The sequence below is a fragment of the Phoca vitulina genome, unplaced genomic scaffold (genome assembly GCF_004348235.1).
Source record: "Phoca vitulina isolate PV1807 unplaced genomic scaffold, GSC_HSeal_1.0 scaffold83, whole genome shotgun sequence".
NCBI lineage: Eukaryota > Metazoa > Chordata > Mammalia > Carnivora > Phocidae > Phoca > Phoca vitulina.
This window is the reverse complement of record NW_022589786.1, coordinates 4,604,692-4,621,960: the sequence shown is the minus strand read 5'-3', so window position 1 is coordinate 4,621,960 and position 17,269 is coordinate 4,604,692. Positions and strand designations below refer to the sequence as shown.

Sequence of the window (17,269 nt, the reverse complement as noted above, 5' to 3'; positions counted from 1 at the left end):
CGCGCTGCAGGGGGCTGGAGCTGAGAACCAGCCCCCTCCATGGGACTGGCCCCGCCCCAGTTCCAGGCAAGCAAAGAGGGGCAGGAGACCAGCTGCCCGCAGGCCAGTGCGGAGGACAGAGAGACAGACCGATGTACCTACATCCTCAGTACATCATGCCCTAAAGGGGCATGCAATGACTGCATGAACAGAACTGAAGGAACTCACGGGGGAGAAGAGTCATTCTGCCTGGGCAGACTTGACATTCAAAGCACCGCGGAGGAGCTGGAGGGTTGCTTTGGCTGGTTGTGGGGAAGAGTCCCGGCATCCCAGGCAGAGGGATTAGCAGGAGCCAAAGCTCAGAAAGGTCAAAGTGCAGGACATGCGCAAGGCAAGGGATAGAGTGGAGGGGCTCATGATTAGGGTGAAGAAAGAAGGGAAGTGGGATGGAAAAACAGGCCAGAGCATGACTATGAAGAGCAGACTGAAAAGTTTGAACTTTTCCCTGGAGATAATGGGGACTTTCTGGTATAAGGAGAGAAGGAAGGAAAGAAAGTTTTCACAAGAGGAAGTAACAGGATCAAGTCATGCTTTGGGAAGATAACTGATCCATTGAGGCCCACTCTTAGCAACAAAACAGGGCTGATGAGGATGATGGCAATTGACATCCCTGAGCATAAATGATGTGAGGACCGTGCGAAGTTCTTTATAGGCATCATCTCATTTTATGCTCACAGTAACCACACAGGTAACCATGTGAGGTAGGTATCATCATCATCATCATCATCATCATCATCATCATCATCCCCAGTTTTCCGCAGATGAGGAAACTGAGACACAGAGAGATCCAATCACTTGCCTGAGGACACAGCTAGTGTGAGGCTGAACCAGGATTCCAGCTGAGGTTGTTCTGACCTCAGAGTCATGTTCCTACCCACCAGGCTACTTTGCCTTCTCACTCTAACTTCTTACAGGTAAATTCACCTGCATTGAGGCCCGGTTCCACCTGGAGCGACAGATGGGCTACTACCTGATCCAGATGTACATTCCCAGCCTACTCATTGTCATCCTCTCATGGATTTCCTTCTGGATCAACATGGATGCCGCACCAGCCCGTGTGGGCCTGGGCATCACCACTGTGCTCACCATGACCACCCAGAGCTCTGGCTCCCGAGCATCCCTGCCCAAGGTAAGTCCTACTGCCCAAGAGCACAGAACACCTGGAAAGAAGGACAGTCATCTCCCTACCTGCCTGAGATAAAGGGAGCACAAGGAATTAGTCACTCTGTCTTCATCTGCTGCACTTGGCAGGATCCAGCATTCTGATGCATCAAACCTCTCCTCCAGACTGAACACTATGTTGTATACAGTTGCCAAACCCCAGGTTTTGCTCCATTCTCTACCAACATTCCACATACATCCTGCTTCACTTACTATTCACACTCAACTCCACCTCCTCCTCCATTCACTTTTAGTGCTAAATACAACATCCTGCTCCTTTTACCATTAACAGTAGATGCTTTGTGGTGGGGGTCTCCAAGACCACCCCCGCGTTCAGAGATTTGATACAACTCACAGGACTCAGCATATCATTGTACTCACGGCTAAGATTTCTTACAGTGTTGCATTAAGGATACACAGCTAGGGGGGCCCTTAGGGGGCACAGTCCGTTGAGCGTGGGACTCTTGGTTTCACTCAGGTCATGATCTCAGGGTCATGGGATGGAGCCCCACATCAGGCTCCACGCTCAGCATAGAGTTTGCTTCCCCTCTCCCTCTCCCTCTGCTCCTCCCCCTGCTTGAGCACTCACTCTCTCTCTCTCTCTCTAATGAATAAATCCTTGAAAAAAATAAAAACAAAAATCTCTAAAAATAAAAAAAATAAATAAAATTTTAAAAAAAGAATACACAGCTAGGTGATAAAGTAAAAAGACACAGGCAGGGTCTGGAGGAAACCATCTGCAGGCTTCCTTGTTTTCTCCCCACCATGAGGGACTACACAGAGCACATTCTTACCCTAACAATAAAAAGGCAGTCACATGCGTGGGATGTTTCTGCCCAGGGAGATAGAGACATTGTTTTGAGGTTCATTAAGATTCAGTATGGATGATTTTTATTGGGTGCTGGTCACATAGGCCCCCTCCGCCTGGCACATAGCAAAACTCCGGACTCCCAGAAGGAAAGCAGACATTCAGCACAATCCATATTGTTGGTATTGGCAGTCTAGGCACAGTAGGCATCCTTATCAGTTACGGAAAGTAGGAACATTCCCAAAATCCAAGTTCCCAGCTGTCAACCAAGGGCCAACCTTGCAAGTAGGTCCTTTGTAAGATTGCAGCCTCATCCCAAACATCATACGTGAACCCTTTTCTGCCATACCTCAATCTTCTTCCACATTTCTAACGTTCAACACCACATCCTGCTATTTTCACTATTCACTCTTGAACCATACTCTGCTCCATTCACTATTAACACTAGACACAGCATTTCACTCCATTCACTATATAAGCCAGATACACATTCTGCTCCATTCACTCTGTGCTAGACACAACATTCTGCTCCATTCTTCGAACACCAGACACAGCATTCCACTTCATTACTGACACCAGACACTAATTCTCCACCAGTCACCCTTACAATAAATGCAACATTCTGTTCCTTTCACTGTTAACACCAAACCTCACATTCTGCTTAATTCACTTTTAACACTAGACATAATGTTCTGCTTCATTTACTATTAATGCCAGACACCACATACTCCTCCATTCACCCACACGTGAGGTACAACATTCTGCTGCCTTCACTATGAATGCTTGATGCCTCATTCTGCTTTACTCTCTCTTAACGCTAGGCCCTGCATTCTACCACGCTCACTACTACTGTTTGAGTCACATTCTGTTTTAATCACTCACCAGCAGACACAACATGCAGCTCTACCGTTAATGCCAGACTCCATATTCTGCTCCCTTCAGCCATGCTAAATACAACATTCTGTACCATTTCCAATTAATGCCTCATTTAACATTCTGTTTTGATACGGATAAGTTGGAAGACTATACAATGATCACTCTAATATCCTTCACCTGGATTCCAACTGTTATCTTGCCACATTTACTTTAGTTCTCTCTCTGTATAAATAGGTAGGTGGGTGGGTAGGTAGGTAGGTAAGTAGGTAGGTAGGTAGAGAGACATAATTTCTGCTGAATCATTTAATGGTTACAGACAACATGACAAGCCATCTCTAAATAAGGAATAAGAACCACAATGATATTGTCACATCTAAAAAAGTTAACATTAGTTCAATAATAAGTATATTTATATCAATTATATTTATATATTATATATCAATTTTATATCAATAATTATTGAATTAGAAATAATTCCATAATATCATCTAATACAGAAACTTTAGGTTTTCCCAAATGTCAAAAAACATCATCAGTAAATATGGTGAGGGATCCAATCAAGGATCCACTCAAGATTCATATTGTATATGGTTACTCTTTTTTAAAAATTTTTTTAAGTTTATTTATTTATTTGACAGAGAGAGCACAAGCAGGGGGAGCTGCAGAGGGAGAAGGAGAAGCAGGCTCCCCACGAAGCAGGGAGCCCCATGTGGGGCTCAATCCCAGGACCCTGGGATCATGACCTGAGCAGAAGGCAGCCATTTAACCGACTGAGCCACCCAGGCGCCTCTGTATATGGCTACTCTTTTAATCTAGAACAATCTCCCCACTGTTTCTTTGTTTTGTTTTGTTTTCATGATATTTCATGTTCCATTAACATTTAATGTGAGAGATGACATTCGGCTTCATCTGCCATTAACACTAGACACTGCTCTCACCTCTATTCACTCTTAAACAAAACTCAATAATCTGCCCTTTGCACTATGAACACTAGACTTTGCATTCTTCTAGATTCACTATAAATGCTTGAAACCAAACCCCATTTACTGTTACCACGTGACAACACATTCTGCTCTGTGCAATTGTAACAGCAGATATCTCTGCTTCCTTTTCCTTATGTTAGACTCAACATCCTGCTCCCCTGTCTATTAAGAGTTGATGCTACACTCTCTTTCACTTATGATTTACACTAGACTCAACGTTCTGCTCCACTCATTGTTAACACCAGACTTGGTATTTGGCTTCATACGCTATTAACACTCAACCTCACATTCTTCTCCATTCACTTTTCTTAAAGCATAAAATCCAGTGGCAAGTAATATATTCACGAAGTTGCACACCCTCACCACTATCTAATACCAGGACGTTTTCATCACCCCAAAAGAAACCCCCATAACTCATCAACACTCATTCCTCATTCCCCACTCTGACCAGCCGCTGGCAATCCCTACTCTACTTTTCACCTCTGTGAACTTGCTTATTTTGGACATCTCATATAAATGGAATCATATAATACGTGCACTTTCGTTGAGCATGTTTTCAAGATTCATCTGTGTTGTACATTGTATCAGCACTTCATTCCCTTTTGTGGCTGAATAATATTTCCATTGTATGGGACAATCACATTTTGCTTATCTATTCATCAGTTGAGGGACATTTGGGTTATTTCCACTTTTTGGCTATTATAAATAATGCTCTATGAACATCTGTGTACAAGTTTTTGTGTGGACATATGTTTTCAACTCTCATAGGTATTTACCTAAGAGTGGAATTGTTGGGTCATATGGTAACTATATGCTTAACTTTGTGAGGAACTGCCGAACTATTTTCCAAAGTGGCTACACCACTTCATAATCTCACTGGGGTTCCAATTTCTCCACTTCCTCACCAATGCTTCTTATTATTTGAGGTCTTTTTGATTATAAACATCTTAGTGGATGTGAAGTAGTATTTACCTCACTGTGGTTTAGGTTTGCATTTTCCTAGTGATTAATAATGTTGAGCATTCTTTTCATGTGCTTATTAGCCATTTCTATATCTTCTTAGGAGAAACATCTATTCAAATCTTTTGCCCAATTTATAATAAAAGTATTTCTCTTTTTATTGTTGAGTTGTAATAGTTCTTTGTGCATTGTGGGTTTTAATCCCTTATCAAATATATGGTTTACAAATATTTCCTCCTATTTTTTGGGTTGTCTTTTCACTTGATTGATAGTGTCCTTTAATACACAAAGGTTTTTAATTTTGATGAAGTAAAATTTATTTTTTCTTTTGTTGCTTGGCCTTTGGTATGATATTTAAGAAACTAATGCCTAATCCAAAGTCACAAAAATTTGTACCTATGTTCTTTCCTAAGAGTTTTGTAGTTTAGCCCTAAATATAAGCCTTAATCCATTTTGCATTTTGCATATAGCTATGAGGGAGGGATATCATTCTTTTACATGTGGATGTCCAGTTACTGCAGCACTATTGGTTGAGAGGACTATCCTTTCCCTGCATTGAATTTACATCCTTGTCAAAAATCAATTGGCCATAAATGTATGGGTTTATTTTTGGACTCTCAGTTCTGTTCCACTGATCTATATATTTATCCTTATGTCAGTACCATACTGTTGATTACCATTGCTTTGTAGTAAGTTTTAAAATTGGGAAGTGTGAGTCCTCCAACTTTGTTCTTTTTAAAGATTGGTTTGGCTATTCTGGGTCCCTGGCATTTCCATATGAACCTGAATATGAATTTTAAGTCCCATTTGTCAATTCCTGCAACAACAATAAAAAAGGAAGTTAGATTAAAAATGCACTGAGTCGGGGCGCCTGGGTGGCTCAGTGGTTAAGCGTCTGCTTTCGGCTCAGGTCGTGATCCCAGGGTCCTGGGATCGAGCCCCGCATCAGGCTCCCTGCTCGGCGGGAAGCCTGCTTCTCCCTCTCCCACTCCCCCTGCTTGTGTTCCTTCTCTCGCTATATCTCTCTCCGTCAAATAAATAAATAAAAATCTTTAAAAAAAAAAAAAAAATGCACTGAGTCTGTGGCAACCCCTTTGGGTCCCCTCCTCCTTGGGTGCTTTGTACTAGCACTTTGCTATCACTCAATAAACGTTGCTTTGCTGCCCATCCAAAAAAAAAAGCACTGAGTCTGTGGACGAATTTGGAGAGTGTTGCCATCTTAATGATATCAAGTCTTCCAATCCATAAACACAGGATGGCTTCTCATTTATATAGGCCATCCCACTGCCCTCCAAACTGCTTGGTTTCTTTTTTTTTCCTTCCAAGATTTTATTTAAATTCAAGTTAGTTAACATATAGTGTAGATTAATTTCAGGAGTAGAATTTAGTGATTCATCACTTACATATAACAGCCATTGCTCATCACAAGTGCCCTCCTTAATGCCCATCCCCCCACCCACCTCCTGCCAGCAACCCTCAGTCTATTCTCTGTAGTTAAGAGTCTCTTATGGTTTGCCTCCCTGTCTTATTTTATTTTTCCTTATCTTATTTTTCCTTCCCTTCCTCTATGTTCCTCTGCTTTGTTTCTTAAATTCCACGAGTGAAATCATACGGTATTTGTCTTCCTCTGACTTATTTTGCTTCACATAATACCCTCTAGTTCCATCCACGTCATTGCAAATGGCAAGATTTCAGGGAGTTTTTTTGATGGCTGCATAATATTCCATATATATATATATATATATATACCACATATTCTTTAGCCATTCATCAGTTAATGGACATTTGGGCTCTTTCCATAGTTTCGCTATTGTTGATAATGCTGCTGTAAACATTGGGGTGCAGGTGCCCCTTCGAATCACTATTCTTATATCCTTTGGATAAATACCTAGTAATGCAATTGCTGGGTCATAGGGTAGCTCTATTTTTAACTTTTTGAGGAACCTCCATACTGTTTTCCAGAGTGGATGCACCAGTTTGCATTCCCACCAACAGTGTAGGAGGGTTCCCCTTTCTCCGCATCCTCACCAACATCTGTCGTTTCCTGACTTGTTAATTTTAGCCATTCTGACAGGTGTGAGGTGCTATCTCATTGTGGTGTTGGTTTGTATTGCCCTCATAATGAGTGATGTTGAGCATTTTTTCATGTGTCTGTTAGCCATTTGTATCAGACTGCTTGGATTCTAATGAGAAATCTCACTCCTCACAATCACAATGCAGCTCTTTATGCCCACCAGTCCTGTCCCTATGCTTTAATTTAAATTTAATTTAATTTAAATAATCTCTACCCACCCCCAATTTAAAAGTATATAATCAATCTAATGATAAGTCAGTTGTCATTCTTATTGAGGATCCCTTGCACATGACGAGTTGCTTCTCTCTTGCAGCTTTTAAGATTCTCTCTTTTGTCTTCTGACAGTTTATGAAGTGTGTAGGTGTGGAGCCCTTTGTTTTGCTTGGGGTTCATGAATTTCTTAGATGTGTACATTAGTGTTTTTCTTCAAATTCGGGAAAATTTTGGCCATTATTTCTTCAAATACCCTTTCTGCTTCTTTCTCTCCTTTCCTTCAGGCACACTCATTAAATATATGTTAGTGTACTTGATGGTTACCCACAGGTCTCTGAGGCTCTGTTCATTTTTCTTCATTCTGCTCCTCTGACAAGATAACCTCGAGTTCACTGATTCTTCAACTTCACTGATTCTTTCTTCTGTCTGCTTAAATATGCTATTTATCCCCTCTAGTGAACTCTTCAGTTCAGTTATTTTTCAACTCCAGAATTTCTATTTGGTTCTTTTTATCATTTCTATCTTATGTTCTGTTTGGTGAGACTTTGTTCTCATACTTTATTGTTTGTACAGGTCTCCTTTAGTTCCTTGAACACATTTAAAATAATTGATTTAAAGCCTTTATTAAGGGACACCTGGGTGGCTCAGTTGGTTAAACATCTGCCTTCAGCTCAGGTCATGCTCCCAGGGTCCTGGGATCGAGTCCTGCATCAGGTTCCTTGCTCAGCAGGGAACCTGCTTCTCCCTCTACCTGCTGCTCCCCCTGCTTGTGTTCTCTCTCTCTCTGACAAATAAATAAAATCCTTAAAAAATGATAAAATAAAATAATTTAATAAAAATTTGAAAAAAAATAAAGCCTTTATTAAGTCCAGTATCTGGGCTTCCTCAGGGGCAGCTTCTTTGGACTGCTTTTTTTTTTTTTTTTTCTATGTATGGGCCTGTCTTAGTCAATTTGGGCTGCTATAACCAAGTACCAGAGATTGGGTGCCTTATAAATAAAAGAAATTTATTTTTCACAGTTCTGGAGGCTTGAAGTCTGAGATCAGGTGCCAGCATAGTAGCGTTCTGGTGAGGACCCTCTTCCAGTTGCAAACTACCAACTTATTATTATATCCTCACAGGCTGGAAAGACAGCCAGCTAGCTGGCCTCTTCTTATAAAGGCACTAATCCCTTCACAAGAGTTCCACTCTTATGATCTAATTACATCCCAACAGTCCCACCTCCAAATACCATCACATTGGAATTAGGATTTCAACCTATGAAGTGGGGGGTGGGGACACAAACATTTAGTCCATTGCAGGGCCATCCTTTATTTCTTTGCATATCTTATAATTTTTGGTTGCAAATTACATGTTTTACATAATGTAATGTGGCATCTCTGGAAATCAGATTCTCCCTCCTCAAGATTTGTTGTTGTTGCTGTTTGTTTAGTAACGCTTGTGGACTAATTCTGTAAGGTCTGTATTCTTTGTTGTGTGGGACCACTGAAGTCTCTGCTCAGTTAGCTTGGTGGTTAGCTAAAATTGGACAGAAATTTGCTTAAATGCATAGAACCTAGAAACCTCCCAACCTTTTTCTAGGGCTCTACGGATGTATTAGGACACAACTCAGCCAGGCAGTGTACAGTGTTGCCTTACCCTTCACTTGCAGCTTGCTCAGTATGTCAAGGTTACCCAGAGTTGAGAGCTAAGGGGCCTTCTCGGGCCTTTCCTGAGGAGCACACAGGCCTAATCATGCACACCAATTCCCAGAAATATGTGAAAGCTTTCTAAAGCCCCCTATGGACATCTCATCCCCCAGATTTTCCTTTTAAGCTTGTTAATCAACCTACTGTTTGCTTCAACTTTACCTAATGCCTCAGGTTGATGTGATGTTCAACAGTTGCCATTGACTATTTTCAACAGATGCCCCCAGGGAATAGGCTGTTCACACTGGGCCAGCTCCAAGTCAGGTCAGATAAAGACAGCCTTCCTTGTGAGTGCGGTCTTTCAGCAAATAATGACAGTTCTCTGAGAATGGGGCTTTAAAGAAACTCCAACTCTGTTCTGCCCCATCCACTGATTGCCTGGATGCTGGTTTTCACTATGCTCGCAGTCTGTTGGTTTTCAAGGCTAGCACAGGAGAACAAGAATTCACCAAGTTAAAATACCACAAGGCCCCAAGAGAAATGAAAACATAAGTCCACACAAAAACTTGTACACAGATGGTCATACCAGCATTATTTGTAATAGCCAAAAGGTAGAAACAACCAAATGTCCATCAACTGATGACTGGATCAACAAAATGTGGTATATCCATACAATGAAATATTATTTGGCTATAAGAAAGAATGAAATATAGGGGCACCTGGGTGGCTCAGTCAGTTAAGCGTCCAACTCTTGGTTTTGGCTCAGATCATGATCTCAGGGTCATGGGATAGAGCCCTATAGAGGCTCTGTGCTCAGCGGGGAGTCTGCTTGGGATTTTCTCCCTCTCCCTCTGCTCCTCCCCCCGCTTGCACACACTCTCTCTCTTGCTCTCAAATAAATAAATCTTTAAAAAAAAAGAATGAAATATAGATATATACAACATGGATGAATCTTGAAAACATTATGCTAAGTGAAAGAAGCTAGTCATAAAAGGCCACATGGTATATGATTCCATTCATAGGAAATGCCCAGAATGGGGAAGTCTATAGAGAGAGAATGTAGATTAATGGTTGCTTGGGATGGTGGGGGCAGACAGGAATTGGGGGAATAAGAAAAAGAATAATGGCTAAAAGTTACTAGATTTCTTTTGGAGGTGATGAAAACATTCCAAAATTGACTATGATGATGGTTGCACATATCTTGAATGTATTAAAAACTATTGAAATGTACACTTTAAATGTGTGAATTGTACAGTGTATGAATTTTATCTCAATGAAGCTGTTTTTTTTTTTTTTTAATGCCACAAATTTTGATGCTCTTACTGGCATTCAGCTGACTTTTTAAGTAAATGCTTTCAAGATTGCTGTTAGCCTTTGGTTAACAGAGCTTCTGAGAAAGTTGATTCTGACCATTTTTGCTGTTGTCCTCATTGCTCTTATACAGGAGAAGAGTTTTTGAAGATCTTACTCTGCTACTTTTGCTAACATTCTCTGTTTACTTTTAATGTTCTGTTCCTATCACCCTTAGACTAAACACACCATTCTGTTTCACTCAACGATGATGATATACCATCCTCCTCTCCTCACTACTCTTCTAGGTACCATATTCTATTTTCTCCAATGTTTTGTACAGTCTTCTTGGTGCATTTTTCTTGTTTTCCTCTGCACTTTCCTAATATCCCAGCTGAGGAGGGAATAGCAGTGAGTGATGGGGGAGTTACTGAGGAGTAGAAATATTGAGGTATTTCATTCTCCCTTGCCCTCACGCCCCTGTGTTCTTCCCCACCCCCACTCCAGGTGTCCTACGTGAAAGCCATTGACATTTGGATGGCAGTGTGCCTGCTCTTCGTGTTCTCAGCCCTGCTTGAGTATGCCGCTGTCAACTTTGTGTCTCGGCAGCACAAAGAGCTGCTCCGATTCAGGAGGAAGCGAAGACATCACAAGGTAGGCCTTTGGTTCGCTACCTAAGGAGGGACAGCTGGTGGTCAACAGAAGAGTTCCAGGCAGCCTTGTCTTGTGATACTTGTTTCACTGGACCATCCTTCTCAGTGGGTAAGGCAGACATAAAATAGGGATTGAGGGCCTACAACTCCTAACTTCCCCTCCCATAAATAATGCCTTGTTGGGTCTGTAGAGAGTTACTCTTCCAACCGTAATACTATAGAAATGATCAGGTTACACCTGAAGACAGAACCGATGGAGCAAACACTGATGGGGCTAAGATAATAACTAGCTGTGACCTTGAAGCTTGGCAGGCTGAAAGACGTTTATTGGTGTCTTTGGCAAGCCTGCATTATTTCCAAGGGTCTGGTTCCAGAAGGGAATTGCACCACAAAAGGTAAGATCTTTGAGTAGAATGTCCAGGTGCCAGGCCTTTGCTCCTTACTTGCAAGAAAGGAGCATCACGCAAGATGCTCCCTTAGAGTGAATTCTCTCACTTTATGAAGGTGTGAGTAAAGAACTACTTGGCCAACCATCTATACGAAGTCACCAACCTCTGCTAACTCAGAGGCTGTGTTCCAACCAGCAAATGCCACTGCGGAGAGTGCCGTCTGTGGGAACAAACTGGTTGCACACCTTGGTCAATAAATATTTCCCCAAAAGACCTCTCCCCCTGGAGATCAGAGAACCCACTTTTCTTTCCAGCCTCATCTTCACTTTCTCCTTTGCTCTCTGAGCACCAACCACCCTAGTTTTTTCCCTTGTTGCTCAAACATACACACAGGACTTCAGATGTCTTGTTCTCTCCTGGAATGCCCTCCCAGTGCACTTTACTTAGAGTTAACCAAGCACTCATTTTCAGGTTCTCAGCTGAGGCATCTTCCCTGATACCTGGGTCAAGGTAGAGGTCCTGTAGTGAGGTTCTCATGCAAAGCTGTCAAGTATGGCTATGCAGACTGTATCCTCCACGGGCCCCCTTGCCAACGAGGCACTTTTCTCTAGGTCCTGCTTTGGCATGGACTGTATCTGCCAGAGGAAGGATTCTACTTATATGTCTAGAAAGGAGGGGTGCCATTTTTCTCATCTGCACAAGGATGCTGTGTGAGCTAGCAAAGGTCATGCTCTAATAAAACTCAGTCTCCCTCCTTCTGAACAGTCATCTTGATTTATAATCATACATTCATGATGTAGTTGTTTTGTGCTTATCTCTCCCACTGAATTATAAGCTCCATGAGGGTGGAGACCATGTCAGCTTTGGCTCAGTGCTATGTCTCTGGGGCCTAATACAATGCCTGACATACAGTGAACATGCCATTGGCATTGACTGAACCTATGGACAAAGGGATAAACTCATGAACACAGAGGAGCCCTTCTGGTCAGAGAGCCTAGCCAGAAGTTTTTCCAGCAACAGATTAGGGCAAACAAGAACCCATACACTATGGCCTGTCAGGCCATGCCACATCCCTGCCACACACCAAGGCCCCCCCAAGCTTTAGACTGACCTACATCAAATAGCTGTCTATCCAGCTACAACATGCTGTGTCAGAGGACCCTGTCTCTTTATCACCATTTAGTATGTGACTTCAAACTCACCTTTTTCTGGGCCCAGTTTCTCCATCTGTAAAGTGGACTAAATTGGCACAGTAGGGGACTGTGGTGAGGATTAAATCAGATTACAAAGTAGCTTTAAATTCTGTTCCTGTCACACAAGTGCCAGGGAATAAAATGATTACACACGCACAGATTTCCATCAGAATGTTCCTTAAACATCAGCAATCTGATTCAATTAACTTCTAGCAGTTTACCATAGGCAAGAGGCAGACATTTCAAGACAGAAGATGTCCATGGGAGTTCAGGTATAACCATCCTTCTAAATCTGCATTGGAAGAGAAAACTATCTTAGGTGCAGCAAGCCAGACAGGACTTCTCAAAAGACTTCTAGTTTTAGTCCTTACTGCCCATTGGATACTTAGCCTCTGACTATTAAAATAATCTAAGCAAGGAATGGACCAAACATAACAATCTTGGGAATTTATTATTTTTCCTTTTTCCCCACTGGCTAGCTGTTTTTTGCACTTTCCTCCGCTAAAAGAGGGTTAATACAGTTGTTGAAGAGACACTTATTTGGGGAAACTATGTCCATAATATTTGACTAGCATCAGGCCACTAGACTGTGCACTGCACAACTCCAGGGGGCACTATCTGCAGAGACAAAAATGTAAATGGAGCCCCCCTGCAGACGTGCAGTATGGTGGGCCTACAGTACCTCCAAAGGCTGCCTCCACCCTCGCCAACTCCCTACCAGTTTTACACACCAGAGAAAAACTAAACTTTCTCGAGGGCCAGGTGAAATATAAATAAAGCCACTATCAGATTTGATCAGGTATCCCTGCTCGGTTCCCTCCTCGCTTTCTCATAGCTCATGTTCGTGTTGAAAGAGCCCTCTAGAGGGCATCCTGTCCACTCCTCCCACGCCAATGACAACAGCAAGGAGGAGCAAGTCACTAGGATCACAGAGGCTCTAGTGGCAAAAGCAGGGTAGGTGCTGGAGGTCCCATGGCTCCCACTGACCAGACACCATCAGCTGCTTATCTGTTCACCAATGTTTCCATCCTGAAGCAGATAAAAACAACCCTGCGATTTATTAGATCACAAATAAGAACTAAGACTTATCCCAAGGCAGAGGTCAAAAACCAGTAGCCAGAAATCAAATTCAACATGCAACTGTCTTTAATTTCACTAGCAGTGTCTCAGAAGTCTAGAATAAGGTGCCAGCGTTTAAAAATCACACTTTAATCTTCATTCAAAAAGTCACAGCCTCTGGTCCCACTGGATTCACGTCCCGCCTGATCCTGGGGCACTGGAACTGCCCTTAGGTAGGGAACGCATTCTCTGCTTGCCACAGTCCCTCCTGACTGGAGATTTTGTCAGCCCTGGCTCATTTCTTCATTCACATTTCTCCTGCGTGGCCCCTTGTGTGTGGTTGAATCAGTGTGACCTTGTTCCTAAGGGCTCTGAAATTGACCCAAATGTCAGAAACTACAAGGATGCAGAATTGGGTTCACCATAAAGCAGTGCTTCCTGTGGAGTAAGCCCCTCTGGATGTGGCGTGTACATCAGCAGTGTATAAGCTTGGGCTGCAGAAACCTCCCTTCAGTAGGAAGTTTGCAGAGGGGGTTTTCAGCCCCAGATGGTGAGTGAAAAGGAACTAGCTCCATGCCTGAGTTTCTCAGAGCCTGTGATCTTGGCCAGGCTCCTCAAATCCCACCATCCTCCCATGTTACCTCATTTGTTGGGCACAAAGCATCTGGTCCTCAAATTCCCTGGCCGGCCTCATTAGTCAGATTATTAGGAAATCTGCGAGCCAGACTGGGCAGGCACCCTCCCAACCTCCCTGGGAGGAGCAGACGACCAGATTGTAACCGCTCCATCCCCAAGCCTTCACTTCCTGCCATCTGCTGGGGAGAACAGGAATAGCAAGCCTCTCTCTGTCATTTCTAGGGAATTTCCTTTCTCCTGGCTACAGTGTGAAATTGATGATCATCTAACTAGATGGGGCCTCCAGGCCACACCTCCACTCCTTACACTTCCATGTTTAATTGATGAGGAAGGCAGAGAAAAATTCGCCCAAAGCTGTATATAAAATTAATTTGGTGCTTCCCTTGCATAACTAGAGCCCGGTGAGAAAACATTTTCAAGCACCCAATCCTGCAGCAAGGGCAGCAACAGAGCTGGACCCAGACCCCCTTCCAGCCACAGGGTCCAGTAATTTGGAGAGCTGCCCCCAACTCCTTTCCTTGGTCCTGGCACAAACCCTCTACTGTTGCCCTACTCATAGACAAATATTTACTGGGATCTATTTGCCCAGCACATGTTCTTTCCCCCTTTCTGCAATGAGGGTGTTGGACCAGATTCAACGATTTGCCAAAGATTTCTTGAGCATTTTCCATGTCTCAAATCCTCCTGGTGCCAAGAATACAACCCCATTTAAAAAAAAAAAAAAAAAAAAAAAAGGAAGCTAGGAGTAGTGAAGATATACTGGTAAACATTTACTTATTCAACAAATACTTACTGAGCTTTGAGCTTATGTCCAGAAACGCTGTTCATATGTTCAGTGTTCAGGATGCAATGAACATGAATAAGACTCTGCCTGCATGGAGCTTAGAGTCTAATGGGAGAAACAGACGTTAATCAAGAAACAATGTGGAGCGCCTGGGTGGCTCAGCCGGTTAAGAGTCTGACTCTTGATTTCGGCTCAGGTCACGGTCTCAGGGTCCTGAGATCAAGCCCCACATCAGGCTCTGCACTGGGCGTGAATCCTGCTTAAGATTCTCTCTCTTCCTCTCCCTCTGCCCTTCCCCCACCCCCACTCTCTAAAAAATAGAAATAAAAAATAAAAAGGTTTGCAAGAGATAAAGATTATATATATATATATTTTTTAAAGAAACATAATGTGATAAGAGCTTTAAAAAAACAACAGAGCGGGATATATAGGGAGCTCATGGAGCACATAGCAGGGGCACCTCATCTATTCTTGCCCTCAGGGAAGGCTTCCAAGTAAGACATTAGTTCAGTGAAAGAGAAGGTGTTGGAAGCAGAGGTTAGGAGTACGTTCCCGGAAGAGAGGACAATCTGAGCAGAGGCCCATGGTTAAAAAAGAAAGAGCATGGCACGTCTGAATATCTGTAAATATTTTGGGATGACTGGTGCATATGGTGCTGGAAAGAGAATAGCACAGATGAGACTGGAGAGGGCAGAGTCCGGGCCATCTAAGGCCTTGTTCACCACGTAAGGACCTTAATTATCCTGAAGCCAGTGACAGCCCATTAAAGAGTTCAAGCAAAAGATGACCAATAAGATGTGTGTTAAGACAACTCAGCTGGGTTGAAGGGGCCAGCCGGGAGGCAGTAGGAAGACTGGGCTGGAAGTTGTCACAACAAGCCTGTGGGGTGGCCCAAGCAAGGGTGGCAGGAACAGAGCTGGAAAGGGGCTCATACACGGTGTCTCCTGTTCTCTGTCAGCCCTGTCCTACATAGGAACAAGTGGAAGATAGGCTGTCTCCCTCCCTAGGAGGACAATGGGAGCCTCTCGGTGCCAGCACGGAGCTCACAGGGGAAGATCACAAAGCTAGACATGATGAGAGCGGACAACAGTGTCTGCACGAGTCAGATCAGAAGATCACCACGAGCTGGGAAAGGGAGACATTAGAAGAATACGGGCAGAGGCGTGTTGGTAGTGAGCGTAAGGCAGGGTGAGAGAAATGCACAGGGGGGACTGGCAAAGTGCAACCAAACTGGCAGGTATGCCAAGCATAAGGTAAGGGGAAGGGCAAAGGCCTGTAAAGGTAAGTTGGAGCCAAACGATGAAGGGCTTTGAACAGTAACTTAATCCAGAGCTATGTCTGAGGTCACAAGTGCCAGGGCTGTGGGAATGTGAGGGAGAAAGCAGCTGTGGCTTCCCCGGCGGCGTGTAAAACAGGGCTGAGGCCCACAGCATTTGCTCTCTCCCCCAACCCATGCCCGAGAACACACCAACTGGGGGGATGGGGTGGGGGAGAAGGGCAAGAAGGCAACAGAGGCAAAGCAGGGGATCTCTCCAAATCGTCCCGATTTCTAAAAAAACAGCATTCGGAAAGTCTGCTCATCTATAACCTCTGATGGTCAAAAGAACCCTTGGTTGTAGTGGGGTGAATCTTTCCCCCCATTTATAGGAAAATATGAAGTAAAAAAACCTGAGACTCAAATAGAGAAGTGACTTGCCTAAGGCCACATGGCCAGCAAGTGACCAAGCCGGACTTGGTGTGCAGACTCTAGGCCACATTCCTATCCCCTGGTTTGCATCTGTTTCAGCATGCAAGTGGCGCCCCTCTATAAGGCGTAACTCCCCAGCCAGCCTAAGAGCCTTAAGAAACCTGGAATGGTAGAGGCAGGGGGGCAGGGAGAACCAGATGGGCCTGGCCTGGCCCCCAGGGGAGTGCCTTGCAGGGAGGGTGCCCAGCCCCTGTCTTATTTTAAGTAGAGCCCCATGCTGAATCTGTTCCAGGAGGATGAGGCCGGAGAGGGCCGCTTCAACTTCTCTGCCTACGGGATGGGCCCAGCCTGTCTGCAGGCCAAAGATGGCATCTCGGTCAAAGGCGCCAACAACAACACCACCACCAACCCCCCTCCTGCACCATCTAAGTCCCCGGAGGAGATGCGAAAACTCTTCATCCAGAGGGCCAAGAAGATCGACAAAATATCCCGCATTGGCTTCCCCATGGCCTTCCTCATCTTCAACATGTTCTACTGGATCATCTATAAGATCGTCCGCAGGGAGGATGTTCACAACCAGTGATGGGTCTGGGATGGAGGGGTGTGGGGAGGCTGGGAGAGGGCAGAGTGGGAATAGCACAGGAATCTGAGAGCCTAAGGAAGAGGAGGAGAAGAGAGGGAGGGGGCACACATACACAACTCCCTCTTTCTCTGCACTATGTGCAATAGCAAAATGCAGTGATGCATGAATCTTAGAATGTGGCACTCTCTAACCATGGGTGGGCTGCTGGGAGGGGGGAGGGAGGGGCTTTTCTAATATCGGAGCTGAGGGGTCG

General features: G+C 43.9%; 1 protein-coding gene across 2 annotated transcripts in view; it reads left to right on the top strand.

The window, feature by feature from the left end:
* The window catches only part of GLRA1 (glycine receptor alpha 1), an 81,169-nt gene extending 64,146 nt beyond the window's left edge, over positions 1-17,023 (top strand). The window contains exons 7-9 of one of the 2 annotated variants that reach the window (XM_032395271.1): positions 954-1,168; positions 10,540-10,686; positions 16,726-17,023. In XM_032395271.1, the coding sequence (XP_032251162.1) occupies positions 954-1,168; positions 10,540-10,686; positions 16,726-17,016 (653 nt within the window). In that variant the 3' untranslated portion in view covers positions 17,017-17,023. Of the gene's footprint in view, positions 1-953; positions 1,169-10,539; positions 10,687-16,701 lie in introns of both variants that reach the window. The other variant, XM_032395272.1, reaches the window with a different exon arrangement.
* The last annotated feature ends 246 nt before the right edge of the window (positions 17,024-17,269 follow it).